Consider the following 20039-nt stretch of genomic DNA (forward strand, 5'->3'; position numbering starts at 1 on the left):
TGCTTAAACCAGCACATGTCAAGGCCCGTCTTAAGTTTGCCAATGACCATTTGGATGATCCAGAGGAGTCATGGGAGAAAGTCATGTGGTCAGATGAGACCAAAATAGAACTTTTTGGTCATAATTCCACTAAACGTGTTTGGAGGAAGAACTTTAAATAGTTAAAAAATCATACATTGTGATTTCTGGATTTTTTTTTTTAGATTATGTCTCTCACAGTGGACATGCACCTACAATGACAATTTCAGACCCCTCCATGATTTCTAAGTGGGAGAACTTGCAAAATAGCAGGGTGTTCAAATACTTATTTTCCTCACGGTAATATCGATATTTTTCAAGGTATCGTATCGAACAGGGAAATTTCAGTAAAGTGACAACACTACTACAGTGCCCTCCACAATTATTGAACCCCCTGGTAAATATGATCAAAATTGGCTGTAAAAAATAAATCTGCATCGATTATCCTTGTGATCTTTCATTCAAAAAATGTGCAAAATTCTAACCTTTCATTGAAGTAAAAGAATTGAAAGTGGGGGGAAAATCACATTATGAAATAAATGTTTTTCTCCAAAACACGTTGGCCACAATTATTGAAACCCTTTTATTAAATACTTTTTGCAATCTCCTTTTGCCAAGATAACAGCTCTGAGTCTTCTCCTATAATGCCTGATGAGTTTGGAGAATAACTGACAAGAGATCAGAGACCATTCCTCCACACAGAATCTCTCCAGATCCTTCAGATTCCCAGATCCATGTTGGTGCTTCTCCTCTTCAGTTCAGCCCACTCATCAGGTCAGGGGACTGAGACGGTCATGGCAGAAGCTTCATTTTGTGCTCCACAACAAATTTTTGTTTTGATTTTGATGTTTGTTTTGGATCGTTGTCCTGATGGAAGATCCAACCACGGCCCATTATAAGATTTCTAGCAGAAGGCGTCAGGTTTTGATTTTTTATCTGTTGATATTTGATAGAATCCACAATGCCATGTATCTGAACAAGAAGTCCACGACCTCCAGCAGAAAAATATGCCCACAACATTAAAGATCCAATGGTATATTAAATTGTACACATGGGGTACTTTTTATCCTTGTGTTCACCAAACCCATCTAGTGTGTTTGCTGCCAAAAAGTTCTGTTTTAGTCTCATCTGACCACAGAACCCTGTGTTGTTTGAAGATCCAGTCGTGTCTGACAATTAAATTTGCTGGAATTTGTTTTTGGAGGAGTGAGGAGGATTTTTTTTAAACCCTCCCAAACAACATGTGGGGATGTAGGGGTTGTTTGATAATTTTTTTTTTAGGCTTTCTGACCCTAAGACTCAACTAATCTCTGCAATTCTCCATCTGTGATCCTTGGAGAGTCTTTGGCCACTCAAACTTTCATACTCGCCGTGCATTAAGACAGTATAGACACACGTCCTTTTCCTGGCGGATTCATAACATCTTTAGTTGGTTATAACTTCTTAATTATTGCCCTGATGGTCAAAATGGGGATTTTCAATTCTTTAGCTATTGTCTTACAGCCACTTTCTAGTTTGTGATGCTCAACAATCTTTTGCTACGCATCAGAACTGTATTCTGTGGTTTTACTCATTGTGATGGATGATTAAGGGGATTTGGCCTTTGTGTTTCCTCATATTTAAACTCCTGTGAAACACGAAGTCATAGCTGGACAGTTTCATGTTCCTAGTCACCCTGGTGTACTAAAAAAGGTTAATATTAATGGGAATATACTTCAGAGATATTTTACTCGTAAAAAATTCTAGGGGTTTCAATAATTGTGGCCAACATGTTTTGGAGAAAAACATTTATTTCATAATGTGATTTCCCCTCACTTTCAATTCTTTTACTTCAATGAAAGGTTAGAATTTTGCACATTTTTTGAATGAAAGATCACAAGGATAATCGATGCAGATTTATTTTTTACTGCCAATTTTGATCATATTTACCAGGGGGTTCAATAATTGTGGAGGGCACTGTATATATGTCTCCTTAAGTAATTTCAGGTAAGTCATTTCAGTAATTTTTTCCATTATTTAATTTTCTTCTTTTCTTTTTTTTGCCCAGTCATAATTAACGCTAAAAACATCACCTCAAACACATGTAGAAAAAGGGAAGGATATGATGGCCTCATCCTGTAAAGTGCTCTGTTGTGCTGTGGCGTTGAAAAGTGCTCACCTTTATGTTAACACAGAAAGGATGGTAACACTGTCCACACTGAGCACAGGCCAGGAGTCGACCCTCCACGCCCTGTCCAAAACTTCCACACACCACACACATATCCTAAGGAAAAGAACACAAACACCGACACATACCACTGTAAGAGAGCAGCACACTCCACATATACGGCTGTAAGCAGCACCGACTGCTCAGAAACATTCACTTTTACCTGTTTCAGTGTGAACGTGTCTGTACTAGAGAAAATCACCACTGTACTGTGCATGGCACTTTCCTCCTCTTCCTTGAATATGCACATTGGTTCCATGATGTTGACCTGCAGAGATACAAACATACCATGCAAATTAATGGAAAAACAGTCACGCTATAGTTATGTCCACATATCAGAACAAACAAATGTGTTAGCTGACAGTTAATGTGACATACTCCTGGTATTGGGATTGGAGGGACTCCATTTTTCATTCTGGCACGGCCACGTCCTCCCCGGCCTGTGACACCCGAACCCCTGGGCCGTCTCCTGCCGGGGAAGCCAGATCCTCTGCCCTGGTGACATAACAGAGATACCATCAGGGTCATCCTCGCTGGCAGAGAGTGATTCTCATCGAGAAGAAGGGGCTAAAGGATTTTGTTAATGCATTGGCTTGCACTTTGCCCACCGGGAGCTTCTTGTAGCTAGAAGTAGCTTTATAAGTGTGATAAATTACAAAAAGATTCAATTGCATGTGCTTATACATATGTAATTACACTGTAATAACAACATTATTGTTTGTGATGGGTTAATTTCACATTTCTGCAACAGATCACAGATAGTTTTTCAATAAAGAGATCCTAATCCCTTTTCTATGAATACACATGGTCAATCTTGTAATTACTGGGTAAGGATTTAACAAAATTTGCTTAAAAGTTTGGGGTCAGTAAAAAAAAAAAAAAAAAAAAAGAAATTAATGAAATTGATACTTTCATTCAGCAAGGATGTATTAAACTGATCAAAAGTGACAGTAAAGTACAAAAAAGATATTTCAAATAAATGCCGTCATTTTGAAATTTCAATTCATCAAAGAAATCCTGAAAAAAAAAAAATGCATTATGGTTTCCACAAAAATATTTAACATTGATAATAATGAGAAATGCATCTTGAGCGGCAAATCATCATATTAGAATGATTTATGAAGGATCACTGGAGTAATGATGCTTATATAATACGTAATTACATTTTAAAACATTAAAATAGAAAACAGTTATTTTAAATTGTAATAAAATTTCACAATATTACTGGTTAACTATATTTTTGATCAATTAAATGCAGCCTTGGTGAACATAAGAGTCTACTTTTAAAAAACTTAAAAAATTGTACTGACCCCAAACTTTTTTTTGTTCCTTAATACTTTACAGCTTAGCATAAGTACAAAAAAATTCTATTGACTATAGAAATTTCCATGATTTTTGTATTAATTTGCATAACATTTCCAACCAAAGTGCATTTTTTAATGACATGAGCGAGGGATGAAGGTGGGAACTCTGTGAAGAGGATTTCTACAAAGCAAAGAAAAGGTTTTCAAGTATATGACAGTTTTGCTATAGCTACCCCCAAAAAATATATATACTCGGTACTTTGTTAAATGATTTGACTAGATTAACAAACATGTCTGAAATGTGATTAAATGGAGCGATAAAAGAAAGGCACATTATGGTCCAAACGGTGTAGCCTTCAACTACTTTTCCTGTCATCTCGAAGCTGGTCAAACAAAAGAGAAGACTAACTTCATGTCATTTCTCTATATACCACTTCAAAGAGCCTTTTTCAAATGCTCTTGGCAATTTAGGTCTTTTGCATTGACAGGACTGAAGCAATTTTCACTCGAGCAGGAAACAAATGTCCAACGTTTTCTTTTCTCTTTGTGTTTATATTTAACGAATGGCCCACCAGCTCAACTTTAATGCACTGTGATCAAATAACCAACCAGAACCAAACACGACTCTCCTTCAATTTAACTAGCTGTCATAGTGGAGCAACATTCCCCATAATGACACCAATTTTGGAGAGACTGTGACACTCTGTGTGAGATGGCATCTGAGGGAGCTGCCAGCACGGCTATCAGGCTGTTGAGAGGCCTCGGCCGTGTTATTCTTGCGATTTCACTTCTATTACGCTGTCAGCACGTTTCCTTTCCTCAGGGGCTGCCATTCTGACTGTCACAATGAAAACCCTTTCCAAGAATTACACTCTCTCCCTTCCCTCCCCCCATCAACTGTTCTTCTCACTGGACCATAATTTCACTCGTTCTTTCAACTTCTGCCTCTGCCACTCAGACTTGATGCTTTTTAAATTGGTCTTTACATCATCTCTTTTATTCTACCCGACTTTACAAAAAAAGACTGTGGGGGGGGGGGGGGGGGGGGACAATTGTACAGTGATGGCACTGGATAGTAATGCCATGGTACTGTGATGTAGCTTTACCATGAATTAGGGCTAGGCGATCTGTTGCATCATATTCAAGATACGTGTCAATGTCAAGATTTCACCTTTGTTTTTTATGAAATTTCATAGCAATGTAAATAGTTACAGAAAATTTATATATATATAATGTTATAATTTTATTATAATTTACAGTATGTGCTATTATATTGTTAGAAAAAAAGAGAGATGCTTTAAATTTAAAAAGAGACCAGAAATATCATGTCCTTATAGTTATAGTCAGGTTTTAAAATATGTTTATTTAGATATTTAAATACATTTCAAATATATTTATCTTAATATTTATATATATAATATTTGATAACACTTTATTTTACAGTGTCCTTGTTACATGTATTTGCAGTAGTAATTACAGTGAATAATTACATGCAGCTAACTATAAACCAAAAACCTATAGTACATGTTAATTAATATTACTCAGTATTACTCATTATATAAATCATCAGTTAGTTTGTACTTAGAAAAAAAAAAAGGTTTCATGCACAAATATGTGCATATGTTTAGTTAATGAATGAGGCCCACTTTTGCTACATTTCATCACAAGAAAAATCGCTGCAAATATATTGTGAATATTCACTCCAGTAAAGGCTCCAGTAAAGGCATATAATTACCACCATATTCATATACAATTATATCTACATTCCAAGATCTTCACTTCAAAAATGCCATTGTACTTTTCAGTAATTATTTCCTTTCCATTAAATCCTATTCTTGTTCTTCCTATTTCCCTGCTTCCTCTCCATCATGATCTCACAGTTGATACTAATTTTTTTAAGTGACCCTTCGCATGTGGCAAATACTATCCAACACGCTCATTGTCAAGACACGATAATGGGACCTGGTCTGGCCCCGCGCCCAGATGATTAACCGTGTGGCTCCAGCGGCTCAGGAACAGATGGACCTGTAGGCCAGCGAGACCCCTACCAGAGCCAACATGGCCGCTGCGAAGCCCCTGACCCCTCAACACGCAGCACATCTGCTCCTACCCATGGGCTACGGCTCACAACGTGAAGACATTCATAACTCATTTTCATTCATTAGCCCAAGTCAAGCCAGGTCATAGAAAGAAAAGCACTGTGCATGCTGGGAAAAAAATCGGTTAGCCACAGACCATGTTAGTGACTTTCATAAAGTGCTGCGGCTGTTTCTGACATGAAAGATGCAACATAGAATTTGTCCAAATCAAATCTTTCCAAGATGAGCATTGTTATAACTACCTTTTCAATGTGTTGGCCCTGCAGCGACTATATATTCATATATCCATATCAACTCAAGGCTGTCTGCACTGGAAGTGCTGAAGGGGCACAGACCAATCAGCAGGTTTAGATGAACCCTGCAGGCAGTTTTTATTTCTGATGGCACTATAAACTTGATGTTAGATTCCGGCCACAGTAAAATGGTTAAACAAATATAACGTTTTTTATATTTTATTTAAAAAACATTAAACATCTATTATCTTAATTATTCCAAACTTTTCATCCCAGTGTGTGTGTGTGTGTGTGTATGTATATATATATATATATATATATATGTTTTTTTTTATATATATCTCAGTAACTTTACTAACTCTGCAATGTTACTAATTCAACAATAAAATACTATTATTAAAATATATATATATATAAACAAATGTGTATGTAATGTAATTTCAAATGTAATTTCTATACATATAATGTATACTATTATTTATAATTTATATAATAAAATTGGTATTTTTTTATTATTTAGGCTAATTTATAAAACTATATTGCAATGTATAAAATAAAAATAAATACAAATAAATCAAACAAAAACTGATAAAATAAATAAATGAATAAGGGATTTTTATTGTATTTAAAAAACATTAAAAATCTTAATTATTAAAAGATTTTCACCCCAGTGTGTATATGTATATATATATATATATATATATATGTATATATATATATATATATATATATATATATATATATATACTAAAATGTATTTAAAAAATCCATAAAAAAACTTAAAATACATAAATAAATGAAGTTTCTTTATTTAAAAAACATTAAAAAAAATCTTAATTATTCCAAAGTTTTCACCCCAGTGTGTGTGTGTGTGTGTATATGTATATATATATATATATATATATATATATATATATATACACTAGGGCTGTCAAATGATTAATCGCGATTAATCGCATCCAAAATAAAAGTTTGTGTTTACATAATATATGTGTGTGTACGGAGTATAATTATTTTCTATATATAAATACACACACATGCATATATATATAAGAAAAATGTGTTATTTATATATAAAATATTTATATATAATATAAATTATATATAATATAAATATATATACACAGTATATACATGCAAATATTTCTTAAATATATACATGCATGTGTGTGTATTTATATATAGAAAATAATTATACACCGTACACACACATATATTATGTAAAAACAAACTTTTATTTTGGATGCGATTAATCGCGATTAATCGTTTGACAGCCCCAATATATACATATATATATATATATACACAAAATTGTTAATTGGTAATATTTAATATATAAAAACTATAATAAAATGTATTAAAAAAAAAAAAGCCATAAAAAATAAAAAAAAATAAAAAATATATAAATAAAAGAGGGAAGTCCATCAGCTGAGGGTGTGCGGAATCAGCTATTTCCAGTGTAGACAGCTTTATTGACTGACTATAATGAGAACAATTTAGTATCGTCATGTCGCAAAGTTGTAGCTGAACTCCCAACTGAGGGTCTGTGTAATATTTAGCTGTATTTACCACACGGATTATCCAGGCGGCCATGCTGTGGGGCTGCCTGCTCTTTGGCCCGTCCCAGCCCTCAGTCGGGTCAAGGGACCATGAGGGGGAGCTCGGTCTGCGGGATGCGCTCCATGCTCCCTGAAGATGGGGTGGGTTAGAGAGAAAGAGGAGGAGGAGATGTGGGCGAGAACATGCAACAACTTAAATACAGCCAGCAAAGAAACATACAGATACATGCATGTACGAACAGACATGGTTAACAGAGAATGTGGCATATTAGAGCTGTGAATGAACTAAAAAAAAAGACATTTGAGACAAAGCATTTCCTGAAAAAAAAATACATCTGATTAAATTGCTCTCGAGCATGCAAACAAAAAAACTTCCTTTTAATTAGAAGTATTGCTTCTAGGGTAAGACTGTTTTCTGAAAGACTGCATGAGCAAATGATGGAAAAGACCAGCGAAACATAATCCTCTGCTCTAGGAAGATGAGACGTGTTTTTTTTAAATGTCATCAGTGCCTTAACAGACAATATTTAAAGGTCAAGTGTGTCCAAACACAGTCTGTGTGCCTCAAAAGTTTGGGGTCAGTAAAAATGTTTAATAGTTTTTTTTTTTTTTAAATGTTCCAAAAAAAAAATGTTATTGTTTTGAACTTTCTATTCATTTTAGACTCCTGGAATCCAACGTTCAACATTGATAATAATAATAAATGCTGCTTCTATCAAATCCTCATATTAGAATGATTTCTGAAGGATCATGTGACACTGAAGACTGGAGTAATGATGCAGAAAATTTAGCTTTAATTACAGGAATAAATTATATTTAAATGGAAAATAGTAATTTTAAATTTCAATAATGTTTCACAATATTACAGTTTTTACTGTATTTTTGATCAAATAAACGCAGCATTGGTGAGCAAATAAGACTTGTCACTTGAGATCAATTTATTACATAAATAATGTATAATGAAATAAATAACAAATGAAAGTATTAATTTCTTTAAATAAAATGTACTGACCCTAAACTTTTTGAATGGTAGACCATGTATATCTTTCTATTGTCTTCATTTGTTTTATTGCTTGTAATTTTCTACTTTTTTTATTTTATTACTGTTTTAGAAATTACACTTAATTTACATCATTTATATTTTATTTATATGTAATAATATTGAATTGTATATATATATACACATACACACATATACATGCATTCACATTTAATCTTTAATGAATAATTAATTAATATTAATATGAAATATTTTTTACAAAGGTGAGTTGCGAGTTGTATTTCGCATTAAAGCACTGGAATGACTTGCTGTCAATAGACCTTTCGTCTGCGATTCGTTTCACTTTTGCTTGCGAACAGGCCTTTACTGTTATAGAGAGGCCTGGCATCAGAATGCCTGTGCTACCTTTGTTGCCATGACAACAGAGACACTCTCCGTCTTGTTTACAAACGCATGTGATTATGCCAGCACGACAACACATGACTCGAGCGCACAAAGGGTGCAAAAGAGCAGGCCTCTTACAGCCGCCTAATTCCTCTAATTAATCCGTGTGTGGCTATAAAGTTAATTAATACTTAGCGATCATCCGGAAATCACGATGATGGCTGTGACTTAAGACTTGCTCAATTAAAACGTAAAGCTGCCTGAAGTGAAATTAACACGTCTGTTTTTCAACAAATATGCAAATGCGTGTATACGCTAGTTGGAATGTAGTTGCTCCGAGGAGCATTCTGGGTGCATCTTTCTCCATGTCTGTCAGGAGAAACGCTGCCTTGTTAGGAAGTATACGTTGGAAGGTAGGCCGTTTGGTTAACAGGAAAACACAATCATAAACAGGATGTGATGCATGAATGATGATCTGATGGCTGAGTATGACATGTATGTGAGAGGTCTGATGCTGAGATAATTCCCTTTGAATTGATATTTGAAGCCTGTGTCATATCTCATAAAATGTTCAATTTATCACACATATTGTCTATAATCAGGCTTCCAACCATGGAAGTTCACATTTTCCCATGAGTTGCCTATTGTTATTGTGTTCCAGCACAAAATTAAACTTTTACATTCACAAATCACCAATATTTCCAGTAGAGAGCATATCTGTTGTGTTTAGACTAAAACATATCGAAACATGCTAAAGAGTGAAACATGAAACGGCTAATCGCAATTGTAAGGTATAACGTAGCAATTACAAGTAATAGTCACAATTATGAACAAATACGCAATTGTGAAATAGTCACGCTTAAAGAAATAAAGTTGCAAATGTGAGATATACGGTTTACAATTACAGGAAACATCTTTGCAGTTGTGAGATATCATGTCATATTGAGATGAACTCGCAATTACAAGAAATAACATTGGAATTACGAGAAATAAAGTCACAATTGTAAGATATACGTATGGTCACAATTACAGGAAAAAATTGCAATTATGAGATGCAATGTCACATTAAGATATAAAGTCACAATTACGAGAAATAAAGTCGCAAATGTGAGATATATGGTCTCAATTACAGGAAAAAATTGCAATTATGAGATACGTCATATTGAGATAAAAATCGCAATTACGAGAAATAACGTTGGAATTACGAGAAATAAAGTCACAATTGTAAGATATACGTATGGTCACAATTACAGGAAAAAAATCATAATTGTGAGATACAATGTCATTCTGAGATATAAAGTCGCAATTACGAGAAATAATGTTGCAATCATATGAAATAAAGTCATAATTGTGAGATATATGGTCACAATTACAGGAAAAAATTGCAATTGTGAGATGCAATGTCACATTAAGATATAAAGTCACAATTACGAGAAATAAAGTCGCAATCATAAGAAATAAAGTCGCAAATGTGAGATATATGGTCTCAAATACAGGAAAAAATTGCAATTATGAGATACGTCATATTGAGATAAAAGTCGCAATTACGAGAAATAACGTTGCAATTATGACGAGAAATAAAGTCACAATTGTAAGATATATGGTCAATTACAGGATTTTTTTAAAAATAATTGTGAGATACAATGTCATACTGAAATAAAGTCGCAATCATGAGAAATAATGTTGCAATCATGAAATAAAGTCACAATTGTGAGATATATGGTCACAATTACAGGAAAAAATTCACAATTGTGAGATACGTCATATAATAGCAATTATGAGAAATAACGTTGTTGCAACTACGAGAAATACTTTTGCAATTGTGAGATATACAATCAAATGATGAGATATAAAAATTTCATAGGATATAAAGTCACATTATGAGATATACACTCACAATTACAAGAAATAAAGTCGCAGTTGTGGCTTTGGTTTTATTTGCTGTCGAGATCACAAATAACGAATCAGAATCGGACACGGCAAAAACATTGAATTGAGTTGAACTGTCTGTTTGAACAGAACCTTATGCTTATTAATTCATCTACAAAAAATAAAAAAAAATAAAAAAAATGCAGATAACGAATTGATCATAAAGTATATGACTGACCTGCTTGACTCTGGGCCTTCCAGGTGAAAACTTTCTCTTAGAGATGGCCGGCTTGCCCATGCCGATTTTTGGAGTGAATGGTATGAAGGTGGATGAAGGCACATTGCTAATGGCTTCTCCTGAGACAGCCTGGACCAGGGCATGGAGCTGGGACGCCCCCTGCCCAACCGAGGGCAACCCCTCAGGCTGTCTGCATGGAGGTTGCTGTAAAGACGTCCTCTCCTCCACCAGTGAGCTCAGCTTGGCCAAACATCGCTGATCAACATCCATAGAGATGTCCATTTCCTCCGTGCGCCTCTCAGGAACGATGTCGTGCTGCCGCAACATAACATCCGTTTCCTCCTGGCTCTGAACTACTGGCGTAGTCTTATCAGTACTGACCTCAGGCTCTACAGTAACTCCATGCGCCTTTGAGGAAGGTTCCTCTGTGGGGGAAACCTCCATGGGTTCTTCCTCATGGGAAGTGCAGGCTGGAGTTGGCTCTTTGGTGGGTGATAGGTTGGATTTCTGCTCCTCCAGGCAGGGCTTGCTGTCATCCTCACTTTTGGAAATGTTTTCCGTGAGTGTAGCTGAAGTCTCTGGAAGCTCCTCTGTTTCAAAGGACGTCACAAGCCGCTGGACCGCGGACGTCTCCGGAGCTGAATCCAGTTTCTGCTCGTGCGGCTCTGAATCTTCAGGATCTTGTGTCTTTTGAGGAGATGTAACTGCAGCATGGAACATTCCAAAATCAACATTCAACATGACTTCCAAAGATTTACAAAAATACACAGGGATTTTCCACTGCGGGTCACAAGGTAAAATTGAACCATAATGTTATTATTATAACAATACTGACCATATTGTTATAATTATATTAAGAAGCAGGCTGTTTGGGCTTATTTTACTACTGCTTTATTCAGAGCTGAAATATTGATGGTATAGAACTGATGCAGAACTAATGGTATATAATGAATGCAGCTTTAATGACAGATTCAAATAAAATATTAATTGAGAGAGTTAATGGATTATTTGTACATTAGACGCAACAAAATAATTAAAAATGGTCTTGTAAATGTAACCTGGTGAATAGTAACCTGGGAAAAAAGAATAAGGAAAAGAAAAGAAATGACGACCTTATACATTTGGTCAGATACAATAAAATGTATTTTGTTGGCATGTGAAAGCAAAGTGGACTATTCATCATTAGAGAAAATGTTATGCATTTAAATCATGTATATCTTAATGTTGGGTTTGCATTTTCTCTCTATTCCACTAGAGCATTTGATGTTTTGTATCGATTATCTTTGAATTGATTATGAAATTGGCATGATACATTTACCTGACATAATAAATTGTTACATTTGATTATTCTAACTGACTTTGACATTATTTTCATTAAAGAGTTAAAAGGAATAGTCAAACATTCGCTCACATTTAATGATGCAAAGATATCATTAAAACCTTTTCATTTATGGAGTCAGATGAAATAACGAGAAAATACATTTTCAAATGTATTACATTTAATCAAAAAATACTTTGCCTCGAGAAAAGGACAGTAACACGTAAAGACCTTCCGCGCTGGTCGGATGCCGGTTTTGGGCTTACACATGCAATAAAAAATGATGTTAATGTTCCAATAAATCAACCTTAAATTAAATGTACATTTATTTATTCAGGAGATGTGTTTGGTGGAAAAACACAAGCAATTAACCTTACAGGAGCCATTAAAAACATAAGAATTTGAATACTAAAGCAGGGCAGTACACAGCTACAGAAGTCAAATAAAAAATGTTCTTTCCAATTTAAAATGTATTTGTAATTGTTTATACATTTATTTGTAATTTATTTATTGTTATAGACGACTTGAACCAAACAAAGGAAGAACAGTTTTCTACATAATCTTTATCAAAATGTATAATTAACAACCATTCTGATATGCAACATCCACTTTTCACGACCGAATCCCAATGTACAAAATCACATCCGTCCGATTACATTTTCTCTCAGTGAATATCCTGCCCTGAATATGTCAGATTATATAAATAAAATGGGATGTGAATGCTGTTTTATGCTGACTTCAATTTTTATTTCAGAATTGATGGTTATGGACTGGTTAATTGCTTGTGGAAGACGAGTGTCCTCGAATGTTATCATCAAATGTTCCTTTAACTGTCAAAGGATTTTTTAAATTTTCAACAAATTCATTCTCAACCACTTGTTTTGAACAACTAACATGTACAGGATCTTGGTTATGGTTAAGATACGGATATCTTCAATAATATTACATATATGTATGTGTCACTGAAAGCAAACAGAGTACCTGAAGTCCTTTCATTTTCTGTGCTGTGGTGTGAGGTCTCGCTGGACTCTGGCTTGGCTAAATCGCCACTAGCGTCTGCACCAATTTCTAGAGGAGGGAAAAAAAAAAAAAAATCAATAGAGTGTCCCGACTTATGTTATGTAATACAAACTGCTCTAAGCACTAGTGGAAATAATTACAGGACTGGAAAAACAACTCAACAGGATAGAAAAGTGCAGGGGAAAGTGTGAACGCAGGCACATATGGCATGTGTGTTTTTCAGAAAACACTGTGCTCAAGAGAATACAATGGCTTTGAGCAGTACACAAATACTGACGGTAATCTTCGCCTCCTATTAGGACAATTTATCCAGTGTCTCATTATATACAAGCTGTACGTTTGATTTGTGCCTCTGACTACACTTTAGCATACTTTATTGTCCTCTTACTGTCTATAACATTGCTCTCTTCTGTTCAGTGTATGTCTGGAACAACAAATGTCCACCTCAGGCACTTTAAGTCATTGATCCTGAGGGTCTTATCAGATCAATCACCTCATATCTCCACTAGGAACAGATAACCGACCATTACAGAAATCACATAATCACAGAAGACTAAATGACTATTGTGCGGAGCGGCTGACATTAGCGGAGCACCATCTGTAGTAATTAGAGGGCAGGTTTCTTTCTAATCAGAAGAGCAGAGATAGATCATGATTCTGATCTGGACCTGTGACTGCTTTAATAGAGAGAAGATACAGGCATACAATAATGACTCATGCTTTCGGTAATTCAGCACATCTTTTAATTATGGGAAGAAGTGATACTTGCTACTTGAGGGTTGTTATGTCAGATGAAGTCGGTTCTGGGTAATAGACGACGGTTACACATCCAGTTCATTTAATGTCAATGTCAAGTTAAAGGGCCATTTCATGTATTTTTGTTGTTATATTTTTTTTTTTCTTGAGTTAGAAATTCACAATAGGTACCATATAGGTTAATGACCGATTTTAGACCCGTTTTTAATTTATTGGCATCAGACATTATTGGATATTTAATTGCTCATTTCCTCTATTTTTACATTTAGATTGCCTTTACCATTCATCCATCATACCCTTTAAGTTTGTCTTTAAAAACATTTAATAAGAAAGCTTTTAAAATTGTAATTAATTAGTTAAAGTAATTAAACAATTACAAAATAAACTGTAACGTTTATTTCATGGAAGGTTTGCTTCTCTCATTCTCATTCATAATCCATTAGGCACATATGGGGACTTTCTCTGATGGGTGAACACTGCTAGATCTCGACATGTAACGTAATTTAATGTAATGTAATGGAGAAAGAGATAAAAAAGAAGAGCGAGAGAGAGAGAGAGAGAGAGAGAGAGAGAGAGAGAGAGAGAGAGAGAGAGAGAGAGAGAGAGAGAGAGAGAGAGAGAGAGAGAGAGAGAGAGAGAGAGAAGCAGAGTAAAAGCTAAAGCGAATGACCAAGAGCCATTGGGCATCATCTACAAAGGTGAACAAGGTTAACCCTCTGCTGTAAACAAGCCACTCTACAATCGATGTGAGGGTCAAAGACCAATGAGCAGAAGCCTTGAAGTCTTTAAAAAGATAGTTGCGGTAAAGGCATCATCTTCATCCAGCATCATCCACACCACCACCTATGGCCACGTAACAAATTTCAAAATACCAAAAAAAAAAATGAAAAAATGTAAAAAATATAAATATTACGTAGACTTCATAAAGTAGATGAGCGATAAATCTATATCGAAATGAATCAACAAAAATAAATTCACAATATCGATGATAAACATTTGATAAAAGATGAAACTAACAACTAACAAACCGCCAAAATGAAAGTTTGGTTTAGCTTACGGGGTTGGAACAACATGAGGGTGAGCAATTACTGAGAGAATTTTCATTTTTGGGTGAAAAATTGCAAAAAAAAACATGGCGCAACTGGCACCCTTCCTCCTGATTAGTTATCTAGATATATTTTTAAACAGCTGCCACTAGTCCTCATCCTGGCACTGAGGCTGATGATGGAACCATACTGCGACTCTAACCCAAATAATGCATTAAAGGGACCTGCTTGGGCACAGGGTGAAATCAAACTTGGATTTGGACCAAGTCTTATGCTTTATATCACATTCTGTCCGAATTATTTTTTCCACTATTGCACCATTTCAAAGTACAGCTACAACACACAGCATAATGCAAGCACACGTTCAGGCCGCCCTGTGGCACACTAAATAACCATGAACCCAGCGTGGGATGAGGCCAGATCTCTCACCTCTACACCTAGAGATTTGCACCAGGACGAATAATGCTGTAAAAGGCCTGTGGGCAGCTGCTCTCCGAAAGGTTGAGGAATTGAGTTACTGACACTGTGCTGAGCATTTGTACAGTGACAGCGGGGTGTTAATGTACCGCACACCAAAAGCTGGTTAAACGCAAAGCTGTGATGGAATATTACACATGGAGGAGATTGGCAGGAAAGTAAAACTTCCTGCAGGTCTGTAAAGTGAGACGGTCTTCAGTATTTAGGTGGAAAATTGAATTGCGTGCCACGGAAGACATACGGCTTTTGAACGTGATGACATGACTGTCATTTTTTATTTAATAATGAGCTATTTCAATGAATCACTATAGACTTTATCCAGATATTTGAAAGCACATAAGCAGAAAATATCACATAAGCAATACTTTCATAGAGTCTAAGCCTTCCCCAGGCAAAGTAGGTCCAGGCAAGTTTCAAATACCCCTTTCCTCAAGACCAGTCCAGGCTAATCCAGACAGATCTGAGGCATGTGGGCCTATGGGATGCTTTGGTCTACTCTTCCACTTCAGCAACTTCTGGCCTGAAGGACTGGGGTGCTTCAAAGAGCAAGCTCTGTCCTCAAGTTTCAAAGACTCCCAGCTGGACTCACAGTTACTGGACCACTGTGAAAGTAAGTGAACGATAAAAAGCCAACGCCAAGCCAAAAAGACATTGAAATCGAATAAAAACTTTAAAGATTCCATGCCAAAACCACAAAAAGTTTCTCAAAAACCAAGCCAATAATAAGCCTTTACAAAACCGATTCATTTAAATGATTCATGCTAAGGCAAAAAACTAGATTTGTTGGGCCATTCAAAAAGAGGCAATAAGGGAGCCAATCAGTAAATTAAACAACTCATTCTCAGGAAAAATGCTATCACTGGGGCAGTACTCTATCAAAAGGTATTAAAATATACTATTTGAGCACTAATGTTATCGATTTGACTGCACTGACACTATCAGATGAGAACCATGGTCGGGAACCTTTTCTGACTGTGTGTATTTGACCGTTTAAGCATGCAATCGAAGACTTGACTTGTATACTTTAGGGCAAGGGTGTCTAATCCTGCTCCTGGAGGGCCACCATCCAGCAAAGCTTATCTCTATACCCAATTAATTACAGCTGAATCAGCTAATCAATGCCTCCAGGAATACTAGAAACGTCCAGGCAAATGTGTTGGAGGTAAACTCTACAGGAAAGTGGCAGGAAAGAGAATGATAACTGCAAGCCTTACCAATGCAGACACTAAAGTTGGTCTCACCCGTCATTTGTTTTTCATCCATTTGCTTCTCTTCACTGGGCATCTCGCTGACAGGCTGATGAGGTTCTACGTCTTGAACTTTGGCAGGCTCAGGATCGTTGTTTGATGGAACTAGCTGTGCGTCTTCTTCAACGTCCACATGTGATTGAGTCTCCGCCTGGTTTCCTTCTGCATCCGTGCGCACAGGATCTGATTCAAAGCCGGCGTTTCTACAGCTGGAACATATGTGATCTTCTTTGGGCTGGGCATTTGCGTGACCTTCACCTGGTCGCTCACACTCTGGGTGGAACCACCTGAAAAAAAAGAGGGAGCCAATGATTCACCTTTTCACTGAATCCAAAATCAGGTTCCAGAAATGGAAAATGTTTGGATCTGCTTAAAGCAGGGGTGGCCAATCCTGCTCCTGGAGGGCCGCTGTTCTGCAGAGTTTAGCTCCAACCCCAATTAAACATACTTGAACTAGCTAATAAAGGTCTTCCAAGGCACACTAGAAACTTGGAGCTAAACACTTCAGGACAGTGGCCCTCCAGGAGCAGGTTTGGAAACCCTTGGCTTAAAGGTATATTGAACAATCCTGTTCCAGAGTACAGATCTTTAAAGTGAATGTACCTTTTGCACTGATGGCAAGAAAGCAGGTCTTTGTGGGCTTCGGGATCTACGTCGCTGGGACATGAGCAGGGGAGGGTAGTGTCCTGTTGATCACCACAGTTTTGGCAGAGTAGGCTGTTGTGGTGCCATTGTTCACTGCTCCGGGTGCCACACTCAACACACATCCGGCAGTTCTACAAAGCACACAGCTATGATTAGCTATACTGCATTAAAGAAATGGGACATATTTTGTCATGACAACAACAAAGTCTACCAGAGCCGCCCATACCTTACACCTCCAGCCGTTGGTGGGGATGGAATCCATAGCCGGCTGCATGCAGAAAGTGTGATAGCCTTTGTCGCACATATCACAAACTAGCATTTTAGTGTCTTCTCCAGGCTCCCTGAAAAATACAAGCACACAGTCAATTCTGTACAACTGATTCCAATGGCCCATAATTTCTTAAATGAATTAATCTCAATGGCTGTGTCTACATTAATCCAAATACATTTGAAAACTCAAATGTCCTTTTTGTCAAGCTTTTTAAAGACGCTCTCCCAAATGGATACATTTTAAAACGCAGTTTTTGCATTGTAATGTGGACTGAGGGATTCCGAAACAATGAAACATTTTTAGTCATGTGACGCATATTGTACCAATAGATATCTATGGTTATACTATGGTGCTATTCACTTGCATGTTGCTTAAGATAAATGTTACTTTGTACAATCTTCATATTACATTTCTGCAAAGATGAGAGAAGAATTCACTCGCAATTGTTGTCCTACTTCAAAACTTGGGGGCAATTGCGTTTTCAACCATACATAGAATGGCGATTGATTGCGACCTGGACGCACCAGTAAGTGGTGGGATTTTTTTGCTAGTAAAATGATTGTGCCAGAAAAATAGCATGAGAACTTTATTTTAACTTTACATCTGGTCTTTCTGTATCATCTCAGTGAGCTTTTATTATATTTTACACATATGCTGTAAGATGATTTAAGCATTTTCCAACGTGGATTAGAAGCTTTTGGAAAACGACGGAAAACGGTAAGGTTGAAATAAAAACACCGTTCAGATGTCTCCACTCTCCAGATTAACATAGAATCCGATTTTTATACAGCATATAATTGAATGTGTCTTATTAGGGACTATAAATTAAGAAGACCATATAAGACAAGAAGAGAAGGTGTCTGTTTATTCAACTGAAAAGCAAACTACTGCAACCTCAAAGGATGTATGAACAAATAAAGATGAGCTATTGAGGATTAATCTACAGGAATGAGTAACAGCGCAGGCACGCCATACAGACTGTGGAGAATAAAAGGCAAAGCTTGGCTGCAACTCACTTGCATGTCTGACAGACTTTACACTCGGGGCACTGCCAGCCTGCCCTCTTCAGAGGAGTGACGCTGATGTCCAGACACATGCCGTGGTAGTGCAACCCACAGCTGGTGCAAAAAAACTGGTCCAGGAGATCCCCGGGGCTGTCGCACAATATACAGTTCGACTCCTCTTCATCTGAGAGAGACAGAGACAAGAAATCAACATGAACCCCGTTTACCATTTAAATCCAAGCTTCTAGTCTAATTTTGCACTATATGATGCACATTATGCTCACTTTATCTAAACCAATTTCCAATCACTTAAACAATTAAATCAAATATTTTACTATATTACATATCCAATTAAATATCCAATATTGACTGATACGATTGATAAAAACAATGTCATATTGGCCAATAACCAATATGGTATAGTGCATTCCTACTCTAAAGGATTTTTATGTTGTCGGGTCACCAATGAGATCCTATGGGATTTTAAAAACAACAGAAACATCTAGAACATTCAGGCTAAGACAAACTAGATTTATTTGGCCAGAAAAAGCTAAATTAGCTTGTAAAAAAAAAAGAAAAAAAAAAGTGACGAATATCAAATAAAATTTGGCCAGTCACACACTGTGGATAATAAACGTTTGGGGTTAGTAAGATTTTTTTTATTAAGAAATCAATACTTTCATTCAGCAAGGATGAATTTAATTGATCAAAAGGGATGATAAAGGCTTTTATAATGTCACAAAAGGCATTTTCAAAATGCTGTTGTTCCGAACTTTCTATTCATCAGAGAATCCTGAAAAAAATCGATCACAGTTTGCACAAAAACATTAAACAACTGTTTTCAACACTGATAATAATAGGAAATATTTATTGAGCTTCAAATCAGCATGTTTGAATGATTTCTGAAGGATCATGTGACACTGAAGACTGGAGTAATGAACGCTGAAAATTCAGCTTTGCCACCCCAGGAATAAATTACATTTTAAAATATATTAAAATAGTAAACAAAAACATTTCACAATATTGCTGTTTTTTTACTGTATTATTTATCAAATATTTATCAAATTTACCAGCCTTGAAACATAAGAGACTTATTTCAAAATCTAAACAAATGTGCTGTCAATCAATAATCAACCCCCCCCCCCCCCCCCCCCGAATTAATCACAGATTTTCTGTAATTAATCGCAAATTAATCGCACCTAACCTAATTTAATTTTTTTATATATTTTTACGTTGTAATACTTTCAAATTGAATCTCCTACATAATGTAGAAACATCTTAAAGACAGAATATTTTAAATATTTGTTTAATGATCTGACTCTGGTCAGAAAGGGATCTGACTCTT

The 20039-nt window shown here is 36.0% G+C and overlaps 1 protein-coding gene across 3 annotated transcripts in view; it reads right to left on the reverse strand.

The window, feature by feature from the left end:
• Positions 1–20039, reverse strand: part of kmt2cb (lysine (K)-specific methyltransferase 2Cb) — a 108071-nt gene that overhangs the window by 42265 nt on the left and 45767 nt on the right. The window contains exons 9-18 of one of the 3 annotated variants that reach the window (XM_079875452.1): positions 18707–18878; positions 17646–17760; positions 17378–17550; positions 16742–17061; positions 13210–13296; positions 10911–11614; positions 7430–7549; positions 2603–2719; positions 2388–2492; positions 2177–2281 (exon numbers count right to left, since the gene is read on the reverse strand). In XM_079875452.1, the coding sequence (XP_079731578.1) occupies positions 2177–2281; positions 2388–2492; positions 2603–2719; positions 7430–7549; positions 10911–11614; positions 13210–13296; positions 16742–17061; positions 17378–17550; positions 17646–17760; positions 18707–18878 (2018 nt within the window). The remainder of the gene's footprint in view (positions 1–2176; positions 2282–2387; positions 2493–2602; positions 2720–7429; positions 7550–10910; positions 11615–13209; positions 13297–16741; positions 17062–17377; positions 17551–17645; positions 17761–18706; positions 18879–20039) is intronic. The other 2 variants (XM_079875453.1, XM_079875454.1) reach the window with 2 other exon arrangements.

This window comes from Squalius cephalus (genome assembly GCF_949319135.1).
Source record: "Squalius cephalus genome assembly, chromosome: 7".
Lineage (NCBI taxonomy): Eukaryota > Metazoa > Chordata > Actinopteri > Cypriniformes > Leuciscidae > Squalius > Squalius cephalus.